General features: G+C 53.6%; 8 protein-coding genes across 9 annotated transcripts; 3 read left to right on the top strand and 5 right to left on the bottom strand.

Moving 5' to 3' along the window:
• Nucleotides 1-1,634: 1,634 nt before the first annotated feature.
• PV07_11813 (uncharacterized protein) lies at nucleotides 1,635-5,911 on the bottom strand (the record flags this gene model as incomplete). The annotated part of the gene is made up of 6 exons (XM_016399281.1): nucleotides 1,635-2,018; nucleotides 2,120-3,015; nucleotides 3,070-3,386; nucleotides 4,511-4,699; nucleotides 4,758-5,743; nucleotides 5,792-5,911. The coding sequence occupies 6 exons, from the start codon at nucleotides 5,909-5,911 to the stop codon at nucleotides 1,635-1,637; spliced, it is 2,892 nt and encodes a 963-aa protein (XP_016243843.1).
• Nucleotides 5,912-6,364: 453 nt separating this feature from the next.
• Nucleotides 6,365-7,751, bottom strand: PV07_11814 (uncharacterized protein; the record flags this gene model as incomplete). The annotated part of the gene is made up of 2 exons (XM_016399282.1): nucleotides 6,365-7,498; nucleotides 7,560-7,751. The coding sequence occupies 2 exons, from the start codon at nucleotides 7,749-7,751 to the stop codon at nucleotides 6,365-6,367; spliced, it is 1,326 nt and encodes a 441-aa protein (XP_016243844.1).
• A 452-nt stretch (nucleotides 7,752-8,203) lies between these two features.
• Nucleotides 8,204-9,163, top strand: PV07_11815 (uncharacterized protein; the record flags this gene model as incomplete). The annotated part of the gene is made up of 1 exon (XM_016399283.1): nucleotides 8,204-9,163. The coding sequence occupies one exon, from the start codon at nucleotides 8,204-8,206 to the stop codon at nucleotides 9,161-9,163; it is 960 nt and encodes a 319-aa protein (XP_016243845.1).
• Nucleotides 9,164-9,674: 511 nt separating this feature from the next.
• Nucleotides 9,675-11,075, bottom strand: PV07_11816 (uncharacterized protein; the record flags this gene model as incomplete). The annotated part of the gene is made up of 3 exons (XM_016399284.1): nucleotides 9,675-10,364; nucleotides 10,420-10,665; nucleotides 10,751-11,075. The coding sequence occupies 3 exons, from the start codon at nucleotides 11,073-11,075 to the stop codon at nucleotides 9,904-9,906; spliced, it is 1,032 nt and encodes a 343-aa protein (XP_016243846.1). The 3' UTR covers nucleotides 9,675-9,903.
• A 1,379-nt stretch (nucleotides 11,076-12,454) lies between these two features.
• PV07_11817 (uncharacterized protein) lies at nucleotides 12,455-14,021 on the bottom strand. The gene has a single exon (XM_016399285.1). The coding sequence runs from the start codon at nucleotides 13,399-13,401 to the stop codon at nucleotides 12,751-12,753; it is 651 nt and encodes a 216-aa protein (XP_016243847.1). The 5' UTR covers nucleotides 13,402-14,021; the 3' UTR covers nucleotides 12,455-12,750.
• A 223-nt stretch (nucleotides 14,022-14,244) lies between these two features.
• PV07_11818 (uncharacterized protein) lies at nucleotides 14,245-15,348 on the top strand (the record flags this gene model as incomplete). Its single annotated transcript, XM_016399286.1, has 1 exon — nucleotides 14,245-15,348. The coding sequence occupies one exon, from the start codon at nucleotides 14,245-14,247 to the stop codon at nucleotides 15,346-15,348; it is 1,104 nt and encodes a 367-aa protein (XP_016243848.1).
• A 235-nt stretch (nucleotides 15,349-15,583) lies between these two features.
• Nucleotides 15,584-16,669, top strand: PV07_11819 (uncharacterized protein; the record flags this gene model as incomplete). Its single annotated transcript, XM_016399287.1, has 1 exon — nucleotides 15,584-16,669. The coding sequence occupies one exon, from the start codon at nucleotides 15,584-15,586 to the stop codon at nucleotides 16,667-16,669; it is 1,086 nt and encodes a 361-aa protein (XP_016243849.1).
• A 228-nt stretch (nucleotides 16,670-16,897) lies between these two features.
• Nucleotides 16,898-18,867, bottom strand: PV07_11820. 2 transcript variants are annotated; one of them, XM_016399289.1, is made up of 3 exons: nucleotides 18,434-18,867; nucleotides 18,199-18,343; nucleotides 16,898-18,085 (listed from the first exon to the last, which is right to left on the bottom strand). In XM_016399289.1, exons 1-3 carry the CDS (start codon nucleotides 18,593-18,595, stop codon nucleotides 17,142-17,144), a joined length of 1,251 nt encoding a protein of 416 aa, XP_016243851.1. In that variant the 5' UTR covers nucleotides 18,596-18,867; the 3' UTR covers nucleotides 16,898-17,141. The 2 variants fall into 2 exon arrangements, with proteins under 2 accessions (XP_016243851.1, XP_016243850.1); XM_016399288.1 differs by having other exon boundaries at nucleotides 16,898-18,103.
• Between the last annotated feature and the right edge of the window lie 2 nt (nucleotides 18,868-18,869).

The raw sequence follows: 18,869 nt of genomic DNA on the forward strand, positions 1-18,869 counted from the left end.
GAAACCGACAGCCGGATCGATGAAGCGGGTGGCCCAGTGAGGGAACGATCCAGCAACGGGCAGTAGGGTCGCCAGTTCGCAGATGCTTTGCATCATCCCCCACATCACCGTCCCGACGATGCAGTAGGCCAGGAGCAATCCCGCTGGGCCGGCTTTGGCGTAGGCGGCGCCAGTACCGACAAAGAGACCAACGCCGATGCCGCTGGCAAATCCAATCATGGTGACCTGGTAGTTCCGCAAGCGGCGTTGTGTGGCACCACGGCCACCGACGTTGAGCTCTAGCATCTCATCTTTGATGTGGACAGCAGACTCTTCAATTGATACTTGTTGGATAAGGTCTCCTCGAGGAGACTTGGGAGGATCGTCCTTGATCGAATCTGCCTTCTCCATTATCTTTGCGGTGAGTGTGCCTGGGGGTTGGCGACAGCGGGAATGGTGAACCGCGAGAATCATAAAGGGGAGATTTTGGGAACAGTCAAAGCGGAGAACCGTGAGTGTGGGTGGTGCAACCAAGATATAGATATCCCGGGGATTCAACCATGGTCCCGATCTGCATGTCTGCTGGCACCAAAAGGGTGGTATCAGTTTATGACCGATTGTTATCTCGCAGCTCTCACTGAACCAAACTTCTAGGTGCCGCTACCGAATACAGGTGCTGGAGCTCTGGAACACTGGCTGGATCCGACCATATGAGCGGAGATCACACGGTTTCCATGTTTTCCGTTGTTTGGGCAGCTCAATCGGGGACATCCGCTTACCAATGACCAGACTTATCTTGTTCCTGTTCTCGATAGGATCATACAGCCTATCGCACCCATCTTGATATGCGGGGATGGATGGCTTGCTGCCAGAGGAGCTGATCCAGTGGCTGTCTCTAGGCTCTACCTCACTCAGAGCACAGCTGTTTTTCTCAGAGAGGAAAGTGGGAATATGGCACTGTAGAGTCGTTATCTAGGCCTGGTCTTCCTGTAGAGATGGAATGGCCTCTGGCGCTGGGTGGTTTGTCCGTGAATTCGTCGAGTCGCTAGACCAGATCGTCCTACAAACCATCATCATCAGATTCGTAGCTTTCTATCCCTAGTCGCAGGAACATGTTCCTCCTGAGCATCAAGAGCTTGTGATCGTGGCACAGGAGAAAACGGTTCAGAAGCTTTGTGGAAAGAACAAGGCACACCCGGAGCGGATGGGACCTCGCGCCAGAGGAGTCGGCGAGTTGTCGGTCGAGAGCGACCTGGACTGTGACATCTCGGAAGCCGAGCCGGAGAACAACAAACCAATTCGATATCCGATCACGTGGAAGGCTTTGCGAGCCATTTCCGTCCTTCCAATCCCTGTTCAGGGATCGTGGACGACGACTCAATGCAATCGCGCACGAAGTGAGGAGACTATGACCCGGTTGCCTCTCTATATGTTTGGCAGCTCATTCCCCAACCTACCGCCTTGGTTCTTCCACCTCCCGGTCTGCATCTCTGGGCGCATCTTCTGCATACTTTCTGTATCCATGGTCCGGGATTGCAAAAGGGGTTAGAGGTTGCGTACGTTATCGCTGTCAGCTTGTTCCAGGAAACGGTCCAGCATGTATTTCTCATCACAGACAATTCTCCAGCGGAAACCATCTCAGATGAATGCTGTGTTCAGGCTGGTCGGAACCAGTCCAGCTCATCGGGCGTCACATGGGGAAAGAAGTCGTCAATCGGCATGTGCTCGAATTCCTGAAACCGTGGCGAGAACGCGTTGAAGGACATGGGAAGATTTTCCGCCGATTCCGGCCACTCCCCTTGGTCTTCCTCCTCCACCAGTGGATGCGTGAAATGCGTGGTGATGCCGATGCTCGCGTCTCCGAGACCACCGCCTTGAGAGATCAGCTGTGGACTCGTGGACGCATCCTGTGTGACAAGCAACAGCTGCGGATCAAGAAGCTCCCAGAGCATCAAGGGCGGGAAGGTTACTATGGTGCTTCCGTCTGTAGTTTCGGGCGCCCGTTTTGCAATGGATTGCATATTGCGCAAGATCTCGAGCTGTCACACCTTTGTTAGCCATCCGGTGCAGAGGTTCGGATACAAATACGATCTCAGGCGCCATTGCGTGAACCACCGAAAAGCGGAACTACTTGACGTACCTTTTGCGCGATGTGCGGCCATTCGCCCGCCATACGACTGAGGTATTCGTCGCCCTTCGCCAGATCCTGTTTGGCTTTCTGGGCGACCTTTTGGTCCTTCGCAAACTGAAAGAATAAAGGAATTGTGGCGGTGGCTGCGACCAGGTGTCCGATCAGCGGGTCATGCTGCTCCAGGTCTTCGCAGATGTGAATGAGGCGAAACACCCAGCCGGCATGGAAAAGAGCCTGGTCCACCGTCTGTTGTAGGAACAAGCGCGATTGCGGGACGCCTTGGTTGCTGCGCATGGCAACTATGTGGAGGAATGGATGGTTTAGAATTGCCGGGGCTGCGTGAGAGATGATCTCCATGGCTGCCCAGGGCCGCCAGTAGCCGTCCTGCTCGGCAATTTCAGAGTGCGATCGTCTTGACAGCGATACGTTTCTGAGGAGGTGTTGCTGCGGCAGCTTGGCCTCGCATTCGTGCATTTTCATAATCAGTCTTGCGTACGTCGATTGAGACGACCACGGCGTTTCTACCTTTCCTGCACGTACTTCGTGCAAGTAAACTGCGACGTCTCCCCAGAGGGAAATCTTGTCAAGCCAGTACGCATTGATGCCGAGGTCCTTGATGGTTTCTTCGGAGCTAAAATATGGAGGCTGGCTTTCGTTTCTGGTCGTAGGATGGGGCGTTGGCAGGGGTGCACTTGGAGGGTAGTTGAGGGTTGCCACGCTGATCGAGGGCAGCCTCGATATGCACGCGGGAAACGTCTTTTCAAGTATGAAGATGCTCCAGAAGCACTTTAACGCAGCATCTTGTTGGTCACCTTCGTCTGAGCCTGGGTCCGGGGCACTTTGCCGTAGACTTGCAAGCCGAGAGGTGGTTCCGATGGTCATCCACGCTCGAGTGAGTTTGTGTGCTTAAAGTGCAACGTTAGTTCAACCGCCAGGCGGAGAATCAACAAGACAATCACCTTTGATATCCTTAAAGGCCAGTAGACACAGTGACTGTAGTACGTCCACCCTCGAATTACCGCCAGCAGCTAACTTCATAACCGTGTCTGCGGCCGAACGCGAGTACAACTTGATTGCCTCCGAGCTTTTACCTTTGTAAAAGTCATGGTTCGAAAAGGACACTGTAAGTGCCAAGAAACTCCAGCGAAGATATTGAGGCGAGTTGTCAATGATGGTCCGCAAGTCCTCGGGGCTCAACAGAGGTAGCGGTTGGAGATGTATTTTCTTGCGGTATATGTCAACGAGATAGTCCAGCACCTGTGGAGGAGGCTCTGGTCTGGCAGAAGAGGTCAAAACTGGTCAGGAATTCGGAGTACACATGGATCGAGAAACAGAATTCCAGCACTACCTCGTAGACTCGAATGAAAAAGAGACCGCGGCCTCTGATGGACGTGCGGTCACATTCGAGGTTGACCGGTGAGGTTGGGAAACCCCGTCACCAAGATGTTCAGCGTCGTGTGAGGAATCGCCCCTGGAATTCTTCAAGGATCTTGATAGCAGGACACATTAACCCTCGTGGGCGCGATGGGTGGGTATAGATATGGAGATGACGCACTGCAGTATGTCGAAGATATCACTGACTTGGGCTTCAAGTCTCCGGAAACGCTCTTGCGGGGCACTGGGAGGCCATCAAGGCAGGTTGGCAGGTTGCTTTTGCGTAGGATTGAGAGAGGAACCAGGCTCACGCTTTCGTTACTCTGCCCGAGTTGGCGTCTGCTCGTGGCTGCTCTCTCGGCAGATACAGGCATTCTTGATTGAGTCGACGACAGAACGAGCAGGTCGGTCTCTCGGCGGTACACTTGATTTTCTTGCGCCTGCACAAAGCGGTAAGCATCCCTTCGCGGCCTGACGGTCGTCCAGGGCACACAGACCGGCAGGGTTCGCACGCCTGGCGACTCCGCGGTTCGCCAGACGAGCCCACACGGTGCATTTTTGGACGGAGCACTTCTGGCGGTGCCCGGAATGGAATTGTTCGGAAGGCGGCGAGGTCGAAATGTGGAATGCAGGGTTGTCCGTGAAATGAGGACGGCAAGGCGGAGAAGATAGAGAGGGCGGGGGGGCCGTGAGAAGAGGGACGGAATCCGGGTTCATATGGGCCACTGTGTAACGATGAGCAAATCAACGGGTCGCCGAACCAACGCCGCCACCACGTTCCTTATCTCGCTACTATAGCGGTCTAGATGCCTCTCCTTCAACCTCGAGGGGTGCGATCTCGATGCTCGACATTAGCATAATTACGCCGCCCACCGGCCGATGCCTCCATCGTCATGACGGTCACTTCCACTAAATGGCTAGCCGTGGTAGAGGTCTCGATGGACACTAGACACCCCATGGTGCGAAAGGAATGGCAGTGGCCAAGTGTTACGACCCAAGAATGATAGTCATGTCCACGACCTCTACAGCTTGGCCCGCTCATGCGAGTCCAATTCTCGTCTTTCAGGACCGCCACGGCTCCCGTCACCTAGAAATGTATCTTTTCGACCCTCGTACTCCGTTCTGAACCGCCACTTCGTCGCCAACGCCGGCGGCAGACGTTTCTTCAAGGCGAGACACATATACTCCCCGAGCACTGGCAGGAACTTGAATGCGCTGGACGGACGTGAGTTAGTCGATCTCAAATGCACCTGGTTCGGGCGTGTAGACTTACTGGCCACTGCCACCACCGCCAACAAATAGGTTCTTGTAGTCAGGGTCGAAGTCCATGACGAAGTCGCCCGTGGGAGTGTCGGTGTACCAGCACATGGCCACCCGCTCGAACGGCCGATCGGCGAGCTCTGGCAGCGTTTCTCGAAGACCTTGCCGGAGACGCTGCTCGCCGTCGGGCGGAGCGAAGTTGTGACGCTGTCTCGGCGGAACAAGAGGTGGCGAAGACTTGGTGTTACACATGACGGCGCGCTCTGATTCACTGGGCGTCCGCGTGTACCCCCATCCGTGCACCGCCATCTTGAGCATTTTGGTGTCCCTGTGCGGAGGAAAATTGAACCAGCCTGTCGAGAAGTTGGCGTAAATGGGGAGGGTTTTGTATTTCTCCATCTCTGACTCGGTCAGTCGGACATAGCCCAACACTTGCGCCGTCGACAGCGTCGAATTGTACATGGGCACCAGCCCCGAGCTCCAGGCGCCCGTGGCAAGAACAAAATGATCCCCTTCGACCGTCGTGTTGGCCAGTGTCCGAACACTCCGAATACAAGAACGAGCGTCGGTGTTGAACCCGACGACCGTTCCCGCTCGACCAGAAATGAAGGAGATGCCCAGCTCGAGGCAGTCATCCCGGAGTTGCATGACGGCTTTGTTGGCATCTGCCCAGCCGGCCTGGACGTTGTGATAGCCGAAAAACCCAGGAGAGGCGAGAGGCCCGCTCAAGATTGGGTAACAGTGTTTCGCGTCGGCGGCATTGTCGAGCTTCGCCCAAGGAAGTCCTTTTCGAGACAGAGCCGCCGTGGTCCTGCTGATCCAGGAGTCATGCGACGGTGTCCCGCTGCCGACGAGAATGTAAGGAGCAGGGTAAAAGATGCCCTTGTACCGCGGCAACTGCCAGCGTTGATACGCTTCGTAGGCGAGGCTTAAGTAGTCCTCGTCGGCGTAGTCAAAACGAACAACGCGCGAGATGTCGGAACTAGACGCATCAGGCGTCTGCCCAAAGTCAGTACTAGGCCAATGGGACAAGGCAGTGGAATTTACCGGAGGCAGATGCCTGTCGAGGACGAGGATGTTTTGATATCCTTCTTGTGCCAGCTTGTGCGCCGTGGACAGGCCGAAAATGCCCGCTCCGACGATGACTATTCGGTCCTCCTTATGCATTGTCATCTCAAGACCAACACCGACGATGGTGTTCCAGGGAGAAGATAACAATGCCCTGCACGGTGAAATCTGGTGCGTCGTAGAAATAATGGATTTAAAGGCGTCTAATGCAGGTATGGCCTCGACTTCTCCGTCCGGAATCGGACTGTGTTTCCAGAATTCCGGGCATGTGGTCCGGGATAGACACGCCACGCTAGAAGTATTGATCATGGTAAGACTGGAACTATGTGGATTGAGCCTCGCTGGGCGTCTCATGCAAAGGTGATTTTCATCTGTTCAGGTTTGCGGATACGACTTAGAAGTGCAACTGCATTCACGGATAGGTCTTGCTATTACCCAAGCCTGCCGGCGTAGAAAATACAAGAGTCCGACAAAGGTATCAGAAGCCCCCCACTGAAATGATATGAGTGTCTCCGGCAGAGCGACAGTTCCAATACAACCGACTTCCAGAGCTCAAGCCTTCTCCATCCTCCTAACCACATCATCGACGGCTCGAGCGAAGTACTTGACATTACCGGTATTGAGACCGGCCATACTGATTCTCCCGGTTTCTGCCATATAGACGTGCCATTTCACCCGCAGCTCGAGCACTTGCTGTCTGCTGAGCCCCGTATAGGTAAACATCCCGATTTGGTTGGTGATGAAATCCCACTGCCCCGGGGTTCGTAGGAGCTTCAACTCCTGCTGCAGCGCCTGTCTCATTTCGATGATCCGGCCAGACATGGTTTGGAGGTCTCTCTCCCATTCCGAGAAGAGTCGCTCGTCGTTCAGTATCGTCGAAGCTATTTTGGCACCGTAGATCGGTGGACTGGAAATTTCGGATCGTTGCAAGATACTCAGCTGCGATGCAACCCGCTTCGCCGTTTCTTGTGCCTGCGGTCCCGGAGCAGCCACAAAGTGGAGTGCCCCAACCCGTTGGCCATAGAGCCCCATGTTTTTGGCAAACGATTGAGCAACCAGCAGTTCGAAGCCTTGCTCGACGAAATGGCGAATGACAAAACTGTCCCGTGTAAGGTCCCCAGTAGCGAAGCCCTGGTAGGCGCAGTCGAAGAATGGAAACAGGCCGTTTGTCTGCATAAGCTTCGCAATTTGCCTCCATTGGTCTTCTGTCGGGTCGACACCGGTCGGATTATGCGCACAGGCATGAAGAAGGACTATACTGCCCCTGGGAGCGGACTTGATGCGAGACATCATCCCTTCGAAATCAAGAAGTCTCGTCCTCTCGCTGAAGTAGGGGTACCAGTGGACGCTTAGACGGACGTTTTCGAACACTTGGTTGTGAATAGGCCACGAGGGAGTCGATACGTAGATCGTCGGTGTCGAGCAAGGGAAAAAACTTTGAGAGGAAGAGACCACCGAAGTGGACCGCCCCAGTGCCTGAAATTGCCTGAAATGTACATGCCTCTCGTTGTTAGATATTGGGAGGCCCGGGGGGTCTGGAAAGGGTACACCAACTCGGTTTTCCACAATGGCCGGTGAATCAGATCCCAAGATGAGCCTTCGTGATGCAGAATTGAAGTCGGGAAGCCCTGCAATCGGGAGATATTCATGATCTACCTTGTCATCATTGTGGTAGAAATGCTCAGCCTATGGCTCTCCGATGGTCAGCAAGAATTTACAGAATGGTGAATGGTACATGATTTCGCACTTTCTTGACAACAGGAAGTGTCCACGGTCGTCCACTATCATCCCTATAAGCTCCGACGCCCAGGTCGACCTTCTTCTCTGACTCGTCGGCGTCATACGCACTGACTAGAGAATAGAGAGGGTCGTTCGGCGCCTGTGGGACGGATTCGGGTCTGAAGAAAGGTTCGACGAGGGAAGCTGCGGACATTATCATTGCGAAGACGATCTCTTGCGCCCTTTTCTCTCTGCGGACGGATGATGTGGGACAGCAGGAAATATATACCTCGATAAGGTGAAAAAGAAACCAGTGCCGATTTGTCCTGCAGGCACCGCCGACGTAGAAACTGTGTGCCCTTTTGGACCTGTGCAGAGATGGGTTTCCAATAGACGGAGAGAAACATGCATCTTCATGTTCTTCCACCCAAAGTTGTCAATCGCTGTTAAATTCCAGCCAATCGTATTCTCCATCGACACGGAGGGCTGGACGGATTCCGAACCCACCGACCAATCACCCCATTATGCGGCAGCCGAACAGAATGCATGGCTCCCCTGATAACACCGGGAACTGCTAATGTATATTGCATCTTCGAGAGACGTCTTGATCCAAGTATCCAATATGCAGCCCAGGTGGTCTTCCGGTCCCTCTGCCATCGCACTGACATCGCTATGTCGAGTACACAACCACGCCGGCCTCTCCTCCCTGGTGTCAATGTTCCCCTCATTGCCCTCTTCGATGCTTCAAGCGAAGATCTCGATGTTGAATCCATACGAAAGCACGCTGCGAGAATTGGTCGAGCCGGCGTCACCTCGGTGACCGTCCAAGGAAGCAACGGTGAAGCGGTGCATCTGACACGCGAGGAACGCAGCCTCGTCATCTCAACAGTGCGCAAGGCATTGGACGAAAGCGGTGCCACTCATCTCCCAATCGTTGTCGGTTGCGGTGCCCAGTCTGTCCGCGAGACCGTCCTCTTCTGTCAAGATGCCCTTGCGGCAGGTGGCGACTATGCTCTGGTGCTGCCACCAAGTTACTACAAAACATCTTATACTCCCGAAGCATTGTCCCGCTACTTCCTGGACGTGGCCGATGTCAGTCCTCTACCGATCGTGATCTACAATTACCCGCCAGTTGTAGGTGGCGTCGACCTCAGTAGCGACGCCACCACGACTCTCGCCAAACACCCCAACATTGTCGGGTGCAAGCTGACCTGCGGAAACACTGGCAAGCTGAATCGAATCGCGCATGCTGTTGAGGCCGCGACAGCAACCGAGGCGAATAGCGGCTGGATGTGTATGGGAGGAAGTGCGGATTTCATTTTACAAACCTTGGTCGCCGGCGGCAGTGGGGTAGTGGTTGGCTTGGGAAATCTTGTTCCCAAATTGTGCGTGAAGGTGTTTGACCTGTATAAAGCTGGAAAGCTGGAAGAGGCACAGAAGCTTCAGGCCATTCTGGCTAGGGCAGATCTCGTCGTTGGGGAGGGCGGCGTGGCGGGCACCAAGAGCGGGCTGCAGACCTGGTTCGGCTATGGCGGGATTCCCAGAAGACCATTGCCTCAGCTGAACCCGGATACGGCGACAAAATTCAACAGTCTCCTTGAAGAAGCTGTAGCTTTGGAAAAGGGAATGTAGACGGGAAGCAAGGGGTGGCGAGTTGACCCTTTTGGAGCGGACGAGCAGGGTAGTCTAGCAGAGGCAGAGGCAGCTGGTGTCCCAAATATCATCGCCGGACTGGAGAACATAATGCTACTTCGTCCCTGGTCACACTGGAAATTGTTATTCAGACAGATGTGAAGTCCGTGTCTTAGGGGTTCGTGGCTGTAGATAAGGATGACGAGGCTTTAAAAAAGGGAGTATAGATGACCGCGTGTTGGTGCCGCGTTGGCCTGATAGGAGAGCGTGTCTTGATCGTAGCCGCGTACCTGGACGCTTTTCAGGGGGAATACCTTCAGGTGAGATAGTCCTTGCTATGTGCAGAGGCTTTGAATTCGTCCTGCACGACCGGCTAGGCTTTTCTCGGGCTCCCAAAACAAGCACTATCTCCTGGTATTCATATTGCCAGGCGATGGGAGGCGTATTCCACGGTCCATGTCCCAGCTGAGGTTCCGCGTGACTCGTTCCAGCTGTCGTCGCACCCAGGAACTGAGCTCATCTGCGCCCATCCACATGTCAGCCATGCATCTTCCACCTCCCTGTGTTCACCTTGGGGTTTTCAGGAGAATATCCAAAAACACCACGATCCAGCGATCACCCCCATGCTCTGTCCAACAGCCAACGCGTCTCCCCGGATTTTCGCAATGACTCCTTCACCGCATGCACCTCAAGGGTTTGATCTCAAAGGGCCAACCTTGAGCTCAAGAGGTATTCACCCATCAATGTTTCTCGTGATTGCGAGTGTTGTGAAAGAATTTCTCCCTGCGGCCTGTGTAGCAGACAAGACAGACCCCTGGAGCTGTCTTCATATGTCGTTCTACAACCTGAAACAGGTCGTCCGCAATATTTCTCCGACAGAAGTCACATCTCATAAGAAGGCCCCTTCTGCACCCCGAGTACATCAATATCTGGTCCCAGGGACTCAGCGCCCATTGTCGGTCGAGATCCCGAACCGCATTCATCGCCTGAGAGATTGACTTCTGACATGTTCCAGCTTGTCCGGGTTTGATACCTTTCTTGGCCAAGTAGAACATGACTGTGCTGTATTTCGCAAACGAGCAGCCTCGCTTCTGTAAGGACGACGGACAGAATGCGCCTGTATCGAAGCCTTTGCCAACACACTTGAAGACATCGTCAAGGAAGCCATGTAGTCGCTGCGTGCGGACTTTCTCAAGCTCTTCTGAAAGGAGGAAGTCAGGAGTAGGCCTCAAACATCAAAGGCCTGTGACACATACCTTCGAGGTCTCGGCCGCTCGCGAACAGAGCCGTATCGGTAAATGAGGGCATCCTTCGTTCAGGACTGCGCAGGCGGCATGAGCCCCATGATAACACGGCATGCTTGGTCGCGAACCAGAACAAATCAGCGAATCTGAAAACCGCGGCGACTCCTATGCACTGTCCGATATTGAGCAGAGGAAAGTCCTTGAGCACGATCCGACTACTGTGCACTGCATTCCGGTCGCGGTCCTTGTCCATGAAGGCTTCCAACACGCGAGCCAGCCTTGCAGCGATCCACGGTCTCAGCGCATTTGCAGAGTCGTGCATCTGCCAGTTCCGCAAGCTTACAGAGCCTCGTGGTGTCGCAGTGATCGAGGTTCTCAGCCTTGTGATGGACAATGTTGCAAAAGTCCAGGATGACCTCTGGGTCGTCTTCTGCGAGGACGACTTCTTTGGTCCTCGCCTCGAGGTATGATGACGAGAGCATTCGAGAAAAAACATCTGATGCGAGACTGATGACTGTCCCTGAGACTCGTATGTCCACGGCATCCGCGCCTCGACCGACCTTGAGTAGGACATCTCCATCTGGTACGACTTCGACAAGCTTTCTGCCGCGCTCTGAAGACTCTGCAGCGGCTTGCGGACTCTGGCTGCGTTCGAGGGCGTCGCTCATGGTTGGGTCGGGACTGTGACACAGGAGGAGTCGTTCTGTCGAGTTCTTGTGTGCTCTCTCTGATGAACTCAAGGGCGCAATGCTGTCGGCGGCTGTTAGGGTGAACGATGAAGAGGTTCTTATAGAAGAAGAGAAGCCTTGACAGGCTGTTTCCACATGGAACCTACTAGCATGTGAAAAAGAGGCAGGTTCGCACCAACGAGCAAAGACTGAGGTTCGTGTGAGGTATCCCCATTAGGAGTCCGGACTGAATCCGAATTAGGTATACAACAAGATGGAGTGACCGAGCGCTGAGGTGTAGGTCAAAACGTTATCACAACAGGATAGGCGAGCATGGCGGCGTACCAGGGATGTGTCAAGTTGTTCCTGAGAAAGGGCCAGGAGCTCATACATCAGGATTTGGCCCGGATGCTCGAATACGCCTTCCGAATGGTCTCGGCTTCCCTTAAACCGTGGCTCGAATCGTGCAGAGCTTTATGTCCATAGGTAGCATTCATTGCCGTTCGAAGATGCAGCTGCCAGTTCATGCCAACATACAAGCGGAGCTGCAATAGACTAGCTGGCCTGGTAACTGGTGGAACGACCGTCTCCGAGTAGACATTGCCATTGTACCAAATACAGGGCAGCCTCTACTGGCATGTTGCCTGTCTTGTCTCCCCAACATTGTTAGTCCTTTATCCAACTTCACGCGTGTCGGCGACACCTACCGTCGTGCCGAAGCAACTTGTATCCTTGCGTCATCTTTCCAGACAGATACAGAGGACCATATATGCCCATGCTCGTTAATGGCCCGCACGCAAACCTTCTCCATGGTCTTTGTGCAAATGTGAGTCGAGAAAGCATAGATCATAGGTGCGGGCGGGTCCACGTATCTGATTGTCTTCATTGTCATTGGCGGCATCATGGCATAGCATCTCTCAGTCCCCTGCCATTGGTAATCTCGAGGAGTCCAAGTATCTGCTTTGCCGGTCGGTTTGCTGATTCTAGCGCGCATAACGGTTGGACTGTGGGAGAGAACACGAGCGAGGCGTATTATCGGTGCCTTGGATAGGGGGGTCCATTCAAAGCGCTCTCGATGGAAGACGACGACAACATCGTTGCATTGACTCTGAAGTTGGACACCCTTGCATCGAAGATGTGGAAGTTAGTCGCAAATACGCCCCTGTGAACCTTGAAAGAACCTCCGCGTCAGACACGATCACAACTCATCCGGAATTTAACTCTTTTGCGGCCCAGCCCCTATTTGGTCAGCACTGCCCCCTCAATTGATGTGATCTTGTGAAGAGCCTGGACGCATCGGTCTGTGGACAGGGGAGCGACAGAGGTAGGCAGACACAAGGAGAAATGGGCAAACATTGTATGGATCGAAAAGGATACGTCCGGGTTTGCGCGGCTCCTCTATCAAGAAGTCAAGAAGATGCGGCCATGTGGATTGAAGAGAAACGTAACGAAAGAAAACGAACGTGGGAAATTTTGTTCGAGAAGACAAAAAGAGAACGACACCAACTTAACCTCGACTCCTGCTAGGACCATTCTTGTTTTCCCTCTGGTGCGACATCCTTGCCCAACGCCTTGTGCCCGTCATTTCCTTGGGAAGATCACCACCACATTTACATCAGTAAGTTGCGACATCTCCAAGATCGCATTTCTGGCCTTGAGTATCAAGCCTCGACTTTCAAGCCTCGAGTCTCGCCCTCTTGTCGCCACCATGTTCTTCCACTGCTCCATAACCTGTGCCTTCATAGCCAGTGTCAACCTTGTCGTATCCACTCTCGAAGTTGCGTTCTGTCAGCTTCTGGCCATCCACATTAAAGCTCTCGGCCTCTCCCATGTCGGCATTAAACATATCCTCTTTCTCCCGCATTACTCCTTTGCCCTTGGTGTCCACGCCCCTGCTCACCACATTGTACGCTCTTCTTCTCTTGTACCGTCTCCAGCACAGGCATCCGCCAGTCAAGAGGGCGAGGAGGACGACGGCGCCAACGACAGCAATTACAATGATGTATTTTGTGGCAAGATGGTGGCTGCTTTGTTGTTGTGCCGGAAGAGAAGGCGTGCTGTCAGAACTCAGGCCGGCGTTGCTCAGTTTTTCGGCGGCGTGGGTAATCTTTTCCGGGTAGCGAGTAGTTGTGGTGGTGGACAGGCCGAGGACTGAATTGACGGCCTCATTGCCGACTCCTGCTTGAGCCAACTTGCCCAGAGCGTGAGTGACCTTGGCGCTGTTCGGGACTGAGGTCGTTGTCGCGGTGTGTCCACTCGCCAGGTTAGGTACTGCGCTTTTCGCGTCTCGGATGCCCAAGAGCAGGCGGTCGGGAATGAAGTCCATGGTTCAGTATTACTTCGAAGAAAGGGAATGGCCAAGTGTAGGCTTTCAAGGTGAAATAACTGCCAGGTTAATCAACGAAAGAGTGACTCGGTTCGAAAGTAAAAAGGTGGAAAGGAAAGAGGACTTGACAGCGAAACCCAGGGCGCCGACACTTCGCAAAGGGAGTTTCCAAAGGATCGTCGCGAGGGCAGCGAAGAGCCAGTATTTCAGAGAGACATGTGGCGGCCCAGGCATAGAGACCAAGGCCACTGCCAGGCACGGGGGGAGGTGAGCATAAGCACTTGTGCCAAAAGCTTCGGCACCTCAGACACGGCTTTATTGGGCGACAGGGTCTTGTAAGCAGAATGTGCCTGATATAGTAGCAGATCCAGATTGCGCAGGATGTGGCAGACGCTGGATTGGGCAATTTCTGGACCTCAGCCCCTAGTGCATGTCAGCTTTGGCATTCAGCTCGAACCGCCCCAGAGCCAGCCAGGTCACCAAGCTTTGCACAAGCCTCAATGCTTGGCTGGGCTTGACCTTGTCTGGCAAACGGGTGCACTTTACCCTCAACGGGGAGTCCTGGTTGATCTGGGCAGTGAGCATATGTAGTACGAGCAGGGTTGAAGCCTTGACGTTGGCTCCTGATTGGAAGGAGGGAGACGAAGCTGAAGGAATACGGCGTCCGAGATTAAAGCCTCATGCTAGAATGGCTCTGAATCAGTACGCCGATATCACGTGGGTATCCTGACTCGCGCAGTTGAACCCCCGAGATCTTGTCGCCATTATTGTTCTGCGCCTGCGATTGTGCCAGCCGGCAACAAGGCGGTATTGACGGTAGCTCATCTGCGGCACTCGGACAAGATGGCTCGTGGCGCTGGGAAGCGAGCCAACAAACCGGCTGCCAGCGCGACTGCCCACACAAAACCACCTGCGAGTACTGTCACCGGGCCTCCCACCCCGTTTCAATACGCCCCAACTTCGCTCAGACCCTTCCTATCGACCCTTCCTACGGACCACATATACCTGGTTCACCTAGACCACACACCGCCGAGTCTCAAGAAACGTGTATTCGCCGTCCCCGTCCTCCTTAATCTGCTCATCACGATCGGACTCTGCATTCGCCTCTACTATGCCGTACCAATCTACCTCGAACAAATCATTACCATATTCGGATATGACACTGCATATAAAATTGACACTGCGACTGCGGGAGTGGGAGAACTTATGAATGCTGTCACGTCACGGACTGCCTTGCTCATGCTCGACTATGCAATCTTTGGCTTGCTTGGAAGCTGGCCCAAGGAATTTGTCTTTGGCAGCAGACTGTTGAGGTTCGTGGGCCCGTGGGAATGGAGGAGAACCATAGGCTTCAGGAGTACCGAAATCATTGTTCGCAGAGGCAGAAAATGGGACACACCGTTGCTTGTTGGGGACACCCCAGAGGAGGTAAAGACGTGGAATTTGGACGAAGAATTGACCATCAAAGTCAAAGTCGACCCAGCCATGCGGACTGCGACTCTTGCGAAGACTGGCTATCTACTCCTTGACAAGGATTGGGATCTCGACTTCAAAGCAATGCTGGACGCACATAGGCTGGTGGAGAAAGGTGCGATCCAACTGAAGGACCTCGAAAATCTAGCTCTGGTATTTTATGAGAAGCAATGGCTTGTCTGGAAAGTCCATGAAGCCCCAGACATTACGGCCAATGGACAGCAGCAGGACAGCACTGTGGAAAGATTCAGACGCATTCTTACAGATCTTGGTGCTGAAAGCGTCTTCTTCCGTTGGATTGAGATCGTCCAGTTTGAAACCTCGCAACCTGGAGGGTTTACGCAAGGACGGCAGGCTGAAGCGATCCGCGAACTGAGGGCTCGCTTGGAGAAGAAAGGGGTGGATTACGCCAGATTTTGGGAGGACATAGGTGGTCAGGCTGGCCTTCCTGGTTTTGATGTGCGAAATCAATGATGATCAACGATAACGGCCGACATTGAACCGCCCCACTGGTGTCTCACGGTTTCTTCCACTGCTGTTAATGCCATATGCTGGAGCACGTGCCTATCCCACTTGACGAGGCTGTTGCGCAGCCTTATCTCCTGCATCCTTACCCCGCATTCAATTGAGTCCGACAGAGAAAAGTTTCAATGCCCGATTTCCTCTCAGCACGCAACAACGCGCTCTCACCTCTCCATCGTCTTCAAATATGTCCTCGCCTAGCATCTATCTCGCCGTGATCGGCGTCGGCGGTGTCGGCACCTGTTTTCTGTCTCAGGTCTCTTCGTTACCTGCTCGTTTGCGCCCCACCCTGATTTTCCTTTCCCGTTCCTCGAAGCAACTCTACGATACGTCCTACACCCCTGTTTCGCCCTCCGACTTGCAAGCCTCGACCTCAAAACTCCTCTCCATTCCTGACGAACTCATCAAATATCTCTCGTCCGCGCCTGGAAAGGTCATACTCGTCGACAACACCTCCTCTCAAGATGTCGCAAACGCATACCCATCGTTTCTACGCAAAGGGATCAGTGTCGTGACGCCGAACAAGAAGGCCTTTTCCAGCAGTCTACAGCTCTGGAACGATATATTCTCCGCAGTCGATCAGGCAAATGGACAAGCTATGGTCTACCACGAATCCAGTGTGGGTGCCGGCCTTCCCGTGATATCTACATTGAAAGACCTGGTCGCGACGGGCGATCAAGTCACACGCATTGAAGGCGTGTTTTCAGGAACCATGTCATTCCTGTTCAACTCCTTTGCTCCCGTCGATGGATCCGGCAAAGGGAAATGGTCGGAGATTGTGAAGCAGGCGAAAGAGGCAGGGTACACTGAACCCGATCCGAGGGACGACCTGAACGGGATGGACGTCGCGAGGAAACTCACCATTCTCGCTCGTCTGGCAGGGTTGAAGGTGCAAGGACCAGATTCCTTCCCCGTTCAGAGTCTCATCCCGAAAGAACTTGAGTCCGCGAGTTCCAGCGACGAGTTCATGGCTCGCCTACCTGAATTTGACGAGCAGATGGAGTCGTACAAGTCCCAGGCGGCCGCTCAGAACAAGGTTGTGAGATACGTCGGGTCGGTGGATGTTGGCAAGAGTGAGGTCAAGGTCGGATTGGAAATGGTAGAGAAGGGATCACCGATTGCCGGCTTGAAGGGCAGTGATAACTTGATTTGCTTTTATACCAAACGGTACGGTGCGAACCCGCTGGTCATACAGGGAGCGGGCGCAGGCGGCGAAGTCACCGCGATGGGTGTCACAGCAGACCTGATCAAGGTGGTCGAGCGCTTGGGATAGATAAATAGACACAAAACCGATCGATCCGAAGGTGAAGAGCCATGAGGATATCAAAAGCCTTTCTTCTGCAGATCCTCATATCCCATCTTACTTCCCACACTGGAATCTCTGTTCCATACCACTGAATACTCCTAAATCCCTAATCCCTCGTTCTTAAAACTTGGTTGGCTTCATACTGTCATCCGGCAAATCAAGAACAGAGGTTTATACATGATTTTGATATAGCCTCTCAGGAAGAATTCCAGTCTTACGAACCCTATTTCCAGTAGTGTTCTTGCCTCGTTGCAAGCTTTCGAAGAAGAAAGGCGGTTTCTTCCAAAGAGGTAGAGATACAAGCTCATTCAATCAAGCATTCATTCGTTCGATCGATCCATCAATCACGTATTGACATGAACATCGTAAGATCCAATCGCCATATATACCAGGGTACTGTACGCCCATTTCAACCTCTGTTATCTCTCTCCTCTTGGGATCAGCTTCTGAGATACCTCTTGACTGCCTCCCCCCACACGACGCCTCTCTTGTAAAAGTGCATTGCGGGCACACTCCCCTCCTTCAACCCATCGATCGCCTGTGCGAGTTCCTCTCCCTTTCCCTCCTCCTTCACCTCGGCAATCGGATACAGATATGTCTTGAAGGCGAACACCAGCGCCTTACTCTTTGGTAACCTGTGGAGCGTCTGCCTCTCGCATCTCAAGAACGTCTTGTCCACGTCAACGTCCTCGAGTTCCTCAACCTCGTCCCCTTCGTGGGCGTGGTTAGTTCCGGGCCCGGCCGCATACAGGTCCGTGTTCGTGGTGATGGCCCAGTTTACGCGGCGGACGTATTTGCCCACTTCGAGCCGGGAGAAGAATCGGTCCATCGATGCCTCTAGTTTTTGAGGGTAGCCAGGCACAGGGCCGTGGATTTTGGCGAGTCGATGCCCGAGTTTCTCGGCGGGGTCGAAACCGCTGGGGCAGCAGCAGACGTAGGCCTCGAGGATATACTTTGCATCGCCTTCCGGGCTCTCGTCGTTCGTTTCTTTCTTGTCGGTACTTGGGTCCCCTTCTTCGGGAAAGAGGAAGAGGAAGTCTTCGTCCAGGGTTCGGCCCAGGGTCTCCAACAACATTTTCGTCGACGTCCGAGGCGAGGGTTTCGCGGGAAATAGAGCCTTGGTCACCAGATTCTCCAGCATAAACGTCTTGCCCTCCTCGTAATCGGTCTCGTGTAGTTTAAACATCTGAGGGAAGCGCAGGGGCAGGTAGGTGCCGAGAAGGAATTGGTAGAGCTCGACGACAGCGGGGCGAATGCGGTAATCGTCATTCACGGCAACAACGTGCTCACCGTGCTCGGCCATCACTTTCCGGCGATAGGCAACGCGGTCTGCGTAGTTCCTGTCCATCACTAGTAACTCCGAAGGTGGGAGGTTCTCAAGTGCTGATTCGTCAGATTCGGCTCGTGTAGAGTCAGCCTCTTCTTGTAGGAACAAGAGAAGAGATTTTACTGGAGAGGACAGAGGAGCGTCAAGGCAGGATCGGCCGTGAACTCACCCATAGTCAAATGGTACTTGGACTTGAAGGGTCGGAAACGGAGAGGTTCCGTGTTTTCCCAGTCAAAGTCTGGTTGCTCCTCCACGGGAGGGAACTCGGGGGCTTTGAGATAGCGATTCTCGAAACCGATCTTCTTCGCGGCTTTCTAGGGAGATATCAGCGATATCCGCGACGTGAAGTGATCGGGCAAAGCGCGGATTGCTGTAGACGTAGCGACAAGGCTCACAAAACTCACATTCTTGACTCTCACTTGGTTTATGGCCAAGATAAGGAAGACAGCCAGGAGAATGACATTGGCATAGTTGCCCAGCGTGAACAACGAGGCGGCTTTGAAATCCTCCCAGCTCCGCCAGTGCCACACGAAGGATGGCCTCTCGATGTTTTGAAAGCTGCTCATTGTGGGCTGGGATGTCCGTCCCTCCTGATTGTCGCTGAGTTGGGCTTGTGCTGGTGACTTCCAGCTGACCTTCTGATGCCTTGTGACCTGGAACCAAAGATGAGAGAGTCACTTGTCAGCGCCGGGCACATATAAACTGTTCGAGACCTTCACATGTGCCTCCGGCCTTCTGAACACGAAAATCGCAAAAGATCAGCTACTCAGTAGTCTATATCCGCCTTGCTACCTCCCTAGACGCCCAACGACATACTCTATATAGGAGTACTCCGTCCAG

The sequence above is a fragment of the Cladophialophora immunda genome (genome assembly GCF_000835495.1).
Source record: "Cladophialophora immunda strain CBS 83496 unplaced genomic scaffold supercont1.7, whole genome shotgun sequence".
NCBI lineage: Eukaryota > Fungi > Ascomycota > Eurotiomycetes > Chaetothyriales > Herpotrichiellaceae > Cladophialophora > Cladophialophora immunda.